At 53.1% G+C, this 11,768-nt stretch overlaps 1 protein-coding gene across 1 annotated transcript; it reads right to left on the bottom strand.

Moving 5' to 3' along the window:
* Window positions 1-133: 133 nt before the first annotated feature.
* Window positions 134-6,170, bottom strand: KCNK15 (potassium two pore domain channel subfamily K member 15). Its single transcript, XM_056507691.1, has 2 exons — window positions 5,788-6,170; window positions 134-2,420 (listed from the first exon to the last, which is right to left on the bottom strand). Exons 1-2 carry the CDS (start codon window positions 6,068-6,070, stop codon window positions 1,507-1,509), a joined length of 1,197 nt encoding a protein of 398 aa, XP_056363666.1. The 5' UTR covers window positions 6,071-6,170; the 3' UTR covers window positions 134-1,506.
* Between the last annotated feature and the right edge of the window lie 5,598 nt (window positions 6,171-11,768).

Below are 11,768 nucleotides of genomic sequence, written 5' to 3'. Positions count from 1 at the left end.
ACAGCAGCACCTGCATCCTCCTGTCTGCCTGCGTGCCCAGGCTGTGCAGCCTGCCACAGGGAGCCAGCCTGAGGTCTGGGCCTTGAACACATCCCTTTGCTCTTCCTTGGGACAAATAATCAACCACCACCAGATGGATTCACCTTTTATTAAGCTGCCACCCAGAACAAAAGGAAGAGGGTGCAAAGCCTGCCCTGAGACCTTTCCAATGCTGGCAACTCTGCATGCCTTCCCCACCAGGAAAAGGGGCTATTTCTCCACAAAAACCCCCTCAGAGGGTATTTTAAATAGAACTGAGAGTGAAAATGTCCCTTATTGGAGAAAAAAGAAGTAAAATAAATAGAGCTCCTACCACTGTCAGAGCTCTGCTTTCATGCAGATGAGACAGGATGGACAAAGGGGTCACCAGCTGGAAAGAGTCCCCCCAGGTGTGGCTGTGCATGTACCACATCCCACATGGGGATGAGCATGGATGGGACCACCCCCACCTCAGATAACCCCAGCAGCAACAAGCACAAACCCATGGGCTCACAGGGACTGGAAGGAGGTGAGGAGCCAGCACAGCTGCTGGGCTGCCAGCTGGAGGAAAGGTGGGGAAGGAAGGGGTGGTTTTAGCTAAGAAAAAAAACCAATCTCCTTAGGACCAAGCCCTTTGACTGTGTTGTTCAGGAAGGCTCTCCATGGGGCTGCCCCTAGTACAGACTGGGCTCAGCGCAGAGGAGAGCTGGGGCTGGGCTGAACTGGACTGGAGGAGTTCAGCTTCCCCTGGGAATGGGGCACAGTGTCCCTCCAGCCATTTCAGCCAGGAGGACCTGCCCGTGGTGGTGAGGTATAAGAAGCAACGTGTGCTGGTGGGCAGGTGGGTGAGTGCATGGGCCTCCAGCTTCCAAAAGCACTGAGCCAGGCACAAACCTGAACTCAGACCCAGAGGGCTGCTCCCAGGAGATGAAGTTCCTCCATGAAGCTGTCCCCGTGTGCTGAGCTTCAGTACTGCAGCCCGTTCCCTCCTGCCCACCTCTCCCTGCCCACCCACCAGCTGAAAACCCTCTGTGTGGCACTGACTTAACTGCACCTGCTGGCAGGGGACAACTTAAAGGTCCCCAGCCCTGCAAAGCTTGCTCACACACTCTCAGCAAATGCAGCCCAGCTCACAAAGCAAGAGTCATGTGCTGGCAGCAGACACAACCAAGGCTTAACAGGGTGGGAGGGCAGCAATGCACCCTGTGGGAAGCAGGGAGGTGGAAGAGCAAACCTACAGCTCGCTGGGCTTCACATTGGGGCGAAGGGGGCTCTTGCCAGCCCTAAATGCTTGAACATGGGAGGAAAAAGCAAAGAAAAACTAACAATGTCATTCAGTACCTGCAAAAAAGGAATCATTATCTCCCAACAGTATTTAGAGGCTCCTGCTGGGGGAAGGGAGATGAGCAGAAGAAATGAGTAAGAAGAACCTGCCATCTCTGTTCTTAATTTATCAGCGTAGTAAGACTGGAGCGCTGAGCGCAGCTCCTAGATGGATTTCCTCCGCAGCCGGGGGTGCTGCCGGCAGCGAGTGCTGCTGGAAGACAAAGTGCTCCCTGGGGAGGAGCCGGTCTGCCCCCGCGTGCTCAGGGACACATCATCGATTTTGTAGGAGATGGAGTTGTAGTATACAGGGTTGGTGTGGCAGCTGAGGGTCTCGGGGTGGGAGGGCGCGGGGCTGCTGCACACCTGGGGTCTGTAGCACAGGCAGGTGCAGAAGGATGACACTGCCGCCGCCGATGTGACCGACTGGCGCCGCTGCCTCTCCACGTCCTCCTGCACCAGTGGGATCAGGTTCATCTGACTCGTCCTGTCCTCCGCAGGGAGAAAAATGGCATTGCTGCTGCGGCTCTCCTCTTTTGGCTTGAGGAGGATGTTGTTGCGGGCTCTCCTCAGTGAGGCTCGCTCCTCAGCGTCCCGCCTCTCGTCCTCCGAGTTCATGGTCAGGAAGCGCAGCACCACCAGGTTGAGGAAGGCGCCGATGACCGTCAGGCCCACCAGGATGTACATGAAGCTGAAAGCCACGTACGGGGGCTTCTTCTGCAAAGCCTCGTTTTTCTGCAGAGCCACAAAGTCTCCAAAGCCAATAGTGGTCAAGGTTATGAAGCAGTAGTAATAGGCATGGAAGAAAGTCCAGCCCTCGAAATAAGAGAAGGCTGCGGCGCCAATGCACAGGGTGCCCATGCAGGACAGAAAGCCCACCAGCACCATGTTCTCCATGGAGACATGGGTTGTCCTCATGCCCAGACACTTCTTGATCTTCTTGAGCAGTAGCCTCACGACGGTGTTCATGCGCTCCCCCAGGCTCTGGAACATGACCAGTGTTAGGGGGATGCCCAGGATGGCATAGAACATGCAGAAGACTTTGCCAGCGTCTGTGCCAGGAGCAGCATGACCATAACCTGTGAAGGACACAGGAAAAAAGAAAGGTAGTGTCAATCCCTCTCTGGGGTTTCCAATGAGGCTGCCCCGTAACCAAGAGGAGCATTTAAAAAATGGGGGGAAGAATGGAAAATTACTCAGTAGCAGATCTGTAGGCAATGCTAGTGAGGCCATGGGATGCCCATCCTTTGGGATGATGTCACATTAAAGTATTATGTAGGCAGAACCTCATTTGACCTCTAAAGAGAGAAGGTACCCTCCTGATAGCCCCCAGTGTCACAGAGGCCAAGAGGAGGCCTAGAGCTGGACTGGGGTCTGCAAGCCTCCTGCAGCTCACCAACAATTCAGAGGCCATGATGCTGTGTCAGTGGTAGGTGTGCAGGGTAACCTGAACTCCACAGCGAGGGGGAACAGATGCTCTGCAAGATGCTGAGACCAACAGCATCAGATCACCCCGAGGGGAGATACAACCCAGCCAGGACCATCCACAATTACCCTTGCAGGGGCATTGCCACCTCCCCTGTCACCTGCTCCTCCTCCTCCCAAGCTGTCCACTGTCACATGCACATTTGAGTCTCAGCTCTATGAGCAATTGCTGTGCAGCCTATTGGACAGGAGCCAGAGCGACCCTAACAACCCTGTGCTATAGGGACAGTCCCCACCGGAGCAGCTGAATCTGGAAGGGCTTCTGCAGATCCACTCCAGATTTACTCCAGTGTCACTAAGACTCAGACCTAAAGCACCACCAGGCTGTTGGGGAGGAGGGGCTGTGCTGTTTTAGATGCAGGGTAGGGAGCATTTATGCCACTGCAGCCTTGTCAGCCCTTTTCCTGGAGACAAGGAGCTCCAGGAGGACAAGGTTCTCCTTGAATGCCTTCTGAGAATTAATTTCTCCACCTTGGCCCCAGTTTCAGGGCTGTGACTCAAGGACACACACAATTACACTGTGAGGCATAGCAAGGTATTCACTGCACTCCAGTGATTCTGTGCCCACCTCAATTACAGCAGCTTAGCAGAAATCAGTGGCCCCTGACCTCAGAGGATGGGTAACGAACACAGAGCAAGGGAGTCACGTGGCATGGGGAGTAATGGCATCCAAAGGCATCTGAGCCTTTTTTTTGAGTTGCTTTTACAAGAAATTACCAGGGCCTGAAACTTCCCTTCTGAAGGTGCCTGCAGAACAGTGCCAGCTCCTTCCTGCACTGCTGCCAGGCCCTTCACAAACAGCTATTTGTATTTTCACTTTCTGCAGGACTTTGCCTGATTTTGTATGGAGAACATGAGGGAAAACAGCCTCTTGTTACCCCACAGTCTTGTTCTAAGCTGTGACTTGGCTTCACCTCAGTCCTTGCTGCCCCTGGATTTCCAGGACACCTGGGGAAGGTGCTGCATCCAGTGATGGAAGGATCAGAGGAGGATAACCATGTTACCCTGGGCTCCTGAGCACACCTCCTGCTCCAGAAAACTCCTGCATGGGACAGGGCTGAGGGGCTGAGGACAGCATTATCCTTCACTGTGCTGTGCTCTGAACTGTGAGCAGACAGTGGGACCAGCTTCTAACAGCTCTCTCTGTTCACAAATTCACTCAACAAAAAAATGATGCATTTAATGCCTGCATGCCACATTTCATGAAATAGAGAGCAGACAGGAGACTGCAGTGACAAAACCTCCCAGTCAGATCCAAGCTGAATAACCAAGTGCAATCACAAGGTTCCAGGCTACAAGACAATGCAATGACAGCAATGAGGATGTAAAGATAATGATCCAGAAGAGCAGTAAGTGGAAAAACAATTGTTATACCCTGAGAGACTGTTGAAGGAATGTTTGACTGATGGTTTTGAAATGACAAAGGGAATTAGATAGAGTAAACACAGCTACTGTAACATTAAAACTGAGATTTGGAGCACAGCCCAATATAAAGAGATCTAACATGTCAGCGTTTGAGAAATACGGCACCTGGGCTGAAATTATTTATCACACGGGGTGTGTGATAAGTTACAGCCATTGTTTGTCACAGCCAACAGGAAAATCATGTAAATTAAGCTATAGCCTGTCAGGTGATGCTGGGGATTTTTGCTGAAGCCATTCATCTTTCCCTCCTGCTGGGGTCTGACTCAAATCATGCTGAGCCCACTGTGGTTTGCTGACCTTGTGTGTTCCCATCTGCACAAACCCCACACCCCATCCCATGGGAGTGCATGGAGACCCCAGGAAAGGCCTGTCCCTCTTCCACCTCTTGTCCTTTGGTAACATAGTGCAGTTGATCCCACCAACCCTTGCCTTGAGGGATGATGCTTGCAGCTACCAGAGGTATTTCAACCAAGCCCTTCGGTAAGGCTAAAGTCCTGTCCTGAAGAACAGGAGGCAGCTGCTAGCTGTGCCAGGGCAGGATTTGGCCTCCGGATTCCTGCCTCCAAAACACATCTGCTGACTGAAATCCCAGCACAAGCAGTGACACAAGCACAGGATCCCTGTGGACCCCCATTGAATGCCAAGGGTGCATAGATTAATTAAAGTGGATTGATTAATTAAACAATGCTCAACTCCCATGTGGCTAATCTCACCTAAATTAAGGTAACCCTCATTTAATTTAGTTGCATTCTCTCGCAACATTGAAGCGGACAAACCAAGGCACTGGGCTCTAGTATGGGTAAGTGGGTCTGTATAGGGGAGTTTAATGTGAGTCAATCACTCCCCTCCCAGCTGGCACCCCGTCCCTGCAGGTTTCTGTGCAGGCAGAGCAGCAGGCAGTGGCTCGTGGCTCACTTGGCTCCGTGAAACAGGTCTCACACAACCAAACACCCAGAGTTTTGAGCCAGCAAAGAACAATTCTTGCCCAGCTCTTCACGCAGCTCACTGGCTACCTCTGCCCTCCCACTCCGCTGCCAACTTTGGCAGCTGCCTGCTCCAGAGATTCCCGCAAAAGCTCTGGAAGCTGCTGCCTCCCTGGGACAATATCGTGGCTTGCAGGCCCGGCCGTAGCAGCACCCCCAGGACAGGGTGGCCCCAGGCTGCTCCCGGGTGGCCTCGCCCCGCTCTGGGCACTCGGGTCTCACAGAGTCAGCTCGGGGGTAGCCTGAAGAGATGTCCCAGCCTTCCAAGGGTGACACCTACCTGTGCCATGCGGGCAGCCCCCAGACTGCCCTGGAGCTCCCAGGGTGCCGGAGGTGTGGGGCTGGACAAGGATGGGGTGCAGGGATATGGAGGGACATGGGATGCAGAGGCGTGGGGATGGAGGGACATGGGACCAGGGATGGAGGGACGCGGGTTGTAGGGAGATTGGATGGAGGGACGCGGGGTGCAGAGGTTCAGGGATGGAGGGACACGGGGTGCAAAGGTTCAGGAATGAGGGATGCCGGGCGCGCCGGCCGGGCTGCCCTCACTCACCGATGGTGGTGATGACCGTGATGGCGAAGTAGAAGGAGCCGGCGAACTTCCACTGGCGACCGGCGCGGTGCGGCTCGGCCTGCAGCACCAGCCGCTCCAGCTCCCGGTAATCGTCGGCGGAGAAACGGTACTTCCTCCGCAGCTCCCCGCGCTTCTGCTCCAGCAGCCGCTTGCGGCCGCTCTCTGCCTCTGACTCCAGCGCATCGAAGACCGCGGCGCCCACCAGCAGGTAGGAGAAGATGCAGAGGATGAGCGCGGCCGTGCGCAGGTTCTGCCGCTTCATGGCGAGGGGCGGCCGCCGGGCTCAGCCCGGACTCCGCATGGCCCCGCCGCCGCCGCCCCCCGCGCACCTCCGCCACCGCGCACCGCCCCCCGCGCACCGAGCCCCGGCACCCGGCACCGCGCACCGCCCTCGTACCGCGCACCGCCCCCCGCGCACCGCCCGAGCAGCGCGCACCCCTCACCGAGCCCGGGCACCGCGTACCGTACACCCTGCACCGCGCACCGCCCCCCGCGCACCGCCCGGGCACCCCGCACCGCGCACCGAGCCTGAGCACTCCGCACAGCACCGTGCACGGCCCCCCGCGCACCGCCCGCGCACCGCGCACTGCTCACCCGGCACTGCGCACTCCGCACCGAGCCCGGGTATCCCTGCGACCGCTCACCGAGCCCGTGCACCGCTGAGCCCCTCCTGCCTGCCCCGGGCACCGGCTCCTCCGGGCCCGGCTCGCACGCACACCTAGACTGGCTCCGGTGTGCCCGAGCCCTCCCTGCCTGGCAGCCCCGGGCAGTGCCCGGCTGCAGGTGAGCCCTAGCGAGGCCGCGCTTCATTCTCGTGCCAGTAGTAACAGCCCCGTTCCCCGAAGTTGCCTCTGGATGCTCCCACGCTGGAGGAGTTTCTCGTGCCTGTGCCCTCTCCGCCTGCCCTCCCGCAGCCTTTGGGCCTGTGTGGCTGTCCCGAAGCAGCCTGCGGATCATCCCTGCGCGGGCAGCCCTCGCTCCTTCTGTGCACACCCATGGCACTGAGGAACGCTGCTACTACCGGTGTTACCTGTGTAATCTATTCGTGTTACCAGTGCAATCTGTCTGTGTTATCTATCTGTGCTGCCTATGTTATATGTGTTATATGTGTTATATGTGTTATATGTGTTATATGTGTTATATGTGTTGTCTGTGTAATCTGTGTTATCTCTGTTCACAATGTTAGCTATCTGTGTTATCCATGAGTTAACAGTGTTATCTGTGTTATCTGTGTTATCTGTAATCTATGTGTTATCTGGGTTATCTGTGTTGTCTATGTTATCTGTGTTATCTGTGTTGTGTATGTTATCTGTGTTATCTGTGTTATTTGTCTGTGGTCCCAGTGTTATCTGTGTTGTGTTATTTGTCTGTGTTAGCTGTGCTGTCTGCGTTATCTGTGTCATCCTTTTTCCAGCTGGTTACCAGAGCAGGGAGTCTGGCCTGTGGTGTCCAGTGTTGTTTTGAGAGGGCAGAAAGGAATAAAAACACATTCAGTATTTCTGTTTGGCACATGGGTGAGAGGCTTCAGGCACAGGGGATGTGGGGCCTGTCCACCCTGTGCTGGTGTGGGGGGTCAGTGAGCTCAGCCTCTCTGCACTGATGTGCTGAAAGCCCATCAGCCTGGGACAGCAGGAGCAGGGAAATTAGCTGTGGTAGGAGACAGAGCCCACAAATTGAAGACCCTCTTTCTCATTCCTGGTTACCATAGCTTTTATGTAACTCCTATACTTCACTTTTAAAAACAGAAAGATACTTCTGAGTTGTGTGTTGCAGGAGATAGTATCTCTTTCAGGAAAATAAACTCTTCTTCATTTGGCTGGGAATAAAACACACAAGTGAAAAAAAAAAATGAGGCTTACATCCCTCTTCATCCATATTGCTTCTCTCTCTGGAGAGGAGAAAATGCTTTGGGATTTAGTTGCACTAATGAAGGTTTGAACTGGACATAAGAAAACCTTTTAAACCACAAAGGCAGTGAAACACTGGAACAGACTGCTGGGGGAGATTGTGGCATCCTGTCACTAAAGGAGTTTAAAAATAAAATTAGCAGATGTCTGGGTGTCTGCTGAAAATGCTCTGGGTACAGTGGGTGCTCTCCTGAAAGAGGGAGTGATTCAATGCTCCTCTAGAGCCCCTTCCATCCCTGTCCTCAGCATTCCCATGGCCAGCACAAGGGACACAGTGGCCTTTCCTACTGTAATTGTGAACTCTTTTTCACCCTGGCCAGTTGCCACTTCCCTCCTCCTTGCTGAGCCTCCGTGCCAGCACCATTAGTGAAAGTTGTTATTGGAGAAAAAATAGACTCGGGCATCCATCAGGAGCAGCACAGGCTGTTGGCATGCTGCTCGACATCGCAGGGCTTGCAGCCTCCTAAATCATGAGCAGAGCCTCTGCTGGAGGAATGTGTCTGGTTTGTAGTCTCAGTGGAGTGTTTGCAGCCCTGCTAAGGGGCTTGGGATGCTGTCAAACCTCCAGCCCCAAAGATGTGGGGATGCCTCCTGCTCATGAAGATGCACTTCACCTGGTGCTGGTATTTTTCTCCACTGGTCAGCAATGACTTCCCACCTTGGAGACAGGAACTAGAGCTGCTAACTGAGCTTCTGTTGGTTCCATTGCAGAGGAAGGAGATCTTACGATGCTTGCATCTCTAGGGGCCTGTCACACTTCTTTTAGGAGGGGTTCTGGGGCCTCCAGTGCCTTGCAGGTCAAATTCTGGGGTGCCCAGGTAATATTTGGAGGTTAAGCTGATGCTGTAGTTTAGAGTGGGACTGGAGGCTTCAAAATTCAAGCTGGGTTCAGCCTGCTCTGTTTCTCGCTGCTCACACACTGCTTTTTCCTGCCTGCAGTGATCACTGGGTATGAGTGGCACCAAACTGTGTCAGATGGCTATTGTGGAAGGCCATCCTGTCCTATTCCTCCTGAGGCACAGGAAAGTTTCAAGCTTTCCTTCTGGGAAACCATAAGTTCAACCTTTGTGTTTCTCCAGGCTTCACTGTCTTGAGGAAGGTCAAGCTGGAGCCATGGGCTCAGGGCAGGCAAGATAATGTACTTTATCATTGATTTTCAGTGAGAAGTTGCATTATGAGATTAAATATCTCATTTTTGTTGCATGGGGAGGTAAAGAAAAAGCAGGAGCTCTGAAAATAAAACGTAAGTCCAAGTGCTGTGTTTGTGTGGGGGGGTGCATACAGCTGGGAGTGAATGTGCCTTTTTTCCAGCCCTTTGGAGGTGAACTTTGAGAAGCTGCTTCCTCTGAGTCTAGTAAACAAAGTCAAATCTCATTTGTGTTTAAACCAGTGCCTAATTAATGTGTCTAATTGGTCCACATCTACTAATTCCAGGCTGGCAGGGAGTTTATTAAAAAGCTTTTCTAGTTCTAATGGGCTGAAATAAGCAAAGCTGCTTAGCAGTCTCAGATGAAAAGCACCAAACAGGGACCAGTTGTGTGGGGCTGCTTGAGTCAATGCCAAGCCCCACCAGGTGTCAGCCCCTTCCCTGGTTTCAGCTGTAAGGTGCTCCAGCTCTCTGAGGGCCTGAGGACCATCCTGATGTAGTCTGCTTCTCTTGGTTATTTTTAAACACCAAATTTATGTTTTTGTTTGCTTTAGTAAAGTCATCAGCTATTCCAGCTTCAATGCCATTAATACTTAGATTACAGATAGCCTGCCAAAGCCACGAGGTATTTCTGAAGAAATAGATTTGTTAATTTCTAAAAAGTATTAGGTATCAGGGTATGAATAACAACCTGCAGCTGCCCAGATGATGTTCTTAACCACAGCAGACCTCAGGCACTGCTGGGCTGCTCCCAGTCAGGCAACACTGAGAGCTGGCACAGAGCAATCTCTCCTTTCTGCCTGAAGGGCCATAGCAATGCCTTCCTCTGCAGACACAGCACCCCAGGTTGGATCCAGGCTGGATGTAGTGTTTGCAAATCATCCTGTAAAACATCCTCTTGCTTGCTGGAGCTGCCTTGGATCTGTCTTTTGGCCATGCTCAGAGTTACTGCAGGCTCAGGAGCCTCACAGCTTTCCCTCAGCTCTGAGAATTCCTGCTGACTCCCTTCTGGGCTCTTTGTAGCTCAGATGGCTGCAGGCATTTTGTTCTGCATTGTGATATGGAAGCTCAGCAAGGGAACTAATGAAGCACTGGATATAAAGTGGTTGTAAATGCAAATTGCCTCCACATGGTCTCCCATGGATGTAACTTCCAGGTTTCCAGAGCATCACTCCAGACAGGTGGACACAGTTCCATGTGTGACTGTCGTCAACCACCTTACCCAATAACAGCCATGCTAAACCTCATCATGCCACCTCCTAATATCCCAGAAGTCATTGGGAAGCCTTTCCCAACTACCCTTCCTACCGAAAATGGGTTCTGTGAGAGAACACACAGCCCCATCCTCTCACCCTGCTCCCCCCAGCAGCCTGACCTGCCAGTGGTTGTATGCAAAGCAGACCTGGGCTGGAAATGCTGACAGTACTCCTGACACTTCATGGTCACAAACTCTATTTTCAGCATAATAAGTTTTTTATATGCTTGGAAAACTGTCAGTTGAACATCAGCCAGGCACAAAGTACCTGCCATAAAGTGCCTGGACCACAACCAAATGGGAAAGGTGCTGCTCTGCTTTAGCAAGTTTTTGATCTTGGGTACTTTAGTTGGTTCATTTATTTTGTTTGAGGATCTTAACTTTAATTATAAAATAGTAAGATAAAATCATAATGCCTCTACTTAAAAATCTGTGGAATTATTTGCTGAAAGCCTGTTAAATCAAAGCCGTCAGCCAGTTTGGATTGGGCATTGGGACTGGGAGGCTCTGTGGTGCTGCTGCCAGTGCCAGAGTGGACTGGTTACTGCTAGGAGATCCTGGATCCCTGTGATGGAGGAGTGAGGCTTTGGAAGTGTGTCTGGATAAGGGTCTTGTTCTGGGCAAGGTGAATGTGGAGATGAGCTGCCATGGCCACCAGCACAGACTCAACGTAGGAACTCGAGCACAGGGAGAGCAGGGCCTGATCCCGGGCGTGCCTCTGCTCCCACCACGGTGACACCATCACGATGCTAAAAATGCCTTCCCTGCATCACGGCCTGTGGGATTGTCCTGGTTTGAAGGACAGGTGTCTGCCAAGAAAGGCAGAAATTTTCCTTTGAAGCACAGACCCGAATTCCACTGCCTCCCAAATATTATAAACGTTTGAATCAAGGACTCTGAGGCAGAGACAAGGGGGTAGGAATAACAGCTCTTTTACTAATATATCTAACTGTACCAGCAGAAACAACAGCAGTTGTTAAAATTACTAACAGAACAGAACAGATAACTCGGTTCCAGTCCTTTCTTTAGCTGTGGGCACGCTCTCTCTCGGCGGGAGCGGAGGCAGGAAGGGGCAGCCGCGGCTGCGGCCGCGGCGGTCTCGGGTGGGAGCGGGCTGGAGCGGGCAGCTCCTCGCTCACCATTTGTGTCTGGGTGATTCGCTGTGTCCGCAGAGACTGGAGGCTGTAGCAGGGCAGATGCAGGGCAGGTGATGGCAGAGGGTCTGGCTCTCCTGCCTTCGGCCGCGTGGCTCCAAGACCGAGGGGATCCTCCTCCCAGCTCGCCGGAAACACGAGTCCCCTCCGGAAGCACGAGAGCCCCTCTCCAAGCCGATCCCACCCACCCCTTTTGTCCAGAGTCATGAAAGATCCGCGGTGTAACCGGCAGCTCCATTGGCATGATAATGGGAAAAATTCTTTAAATTGACACAGCAATAGGAAAACACTCAACCCCCAACAGGGATTGCCAGGAAGGTCAGGGCTGGGGAGGGGACAAAGGCTCTGGGAAGGAATTAGAAATATGTCAGGATCTTTTGAAGGGTTCCCCGGTGACAGCTTTGCCCCTGTCCTAGAGGCAGCCCACGCAGTGGTAGCGCTGCACTGCAGAGATTGGGAAGGTCCTGCACAGCTGCAGGGATCCTGCGGGATACCCA

Source organism: Oenanthe melanoleuca, chromosome 20, assembly GCF_029582105.1.
Source record: "Oenanthe melanoleuca isolate GR-GAL-2019-014 chromosome 20, OMel1.0, whole genome shotgun sequence".
Taxonomy (NCBI): Eukaryota; Metazoa; Chordata; class Aves; order Passeriformes; family Muscicapidae; genus Oenanthe; species Oenanthe melanoleuca.
This window is presented reverse-complemented; position numbering and strand designations above follow the sequence as displayed.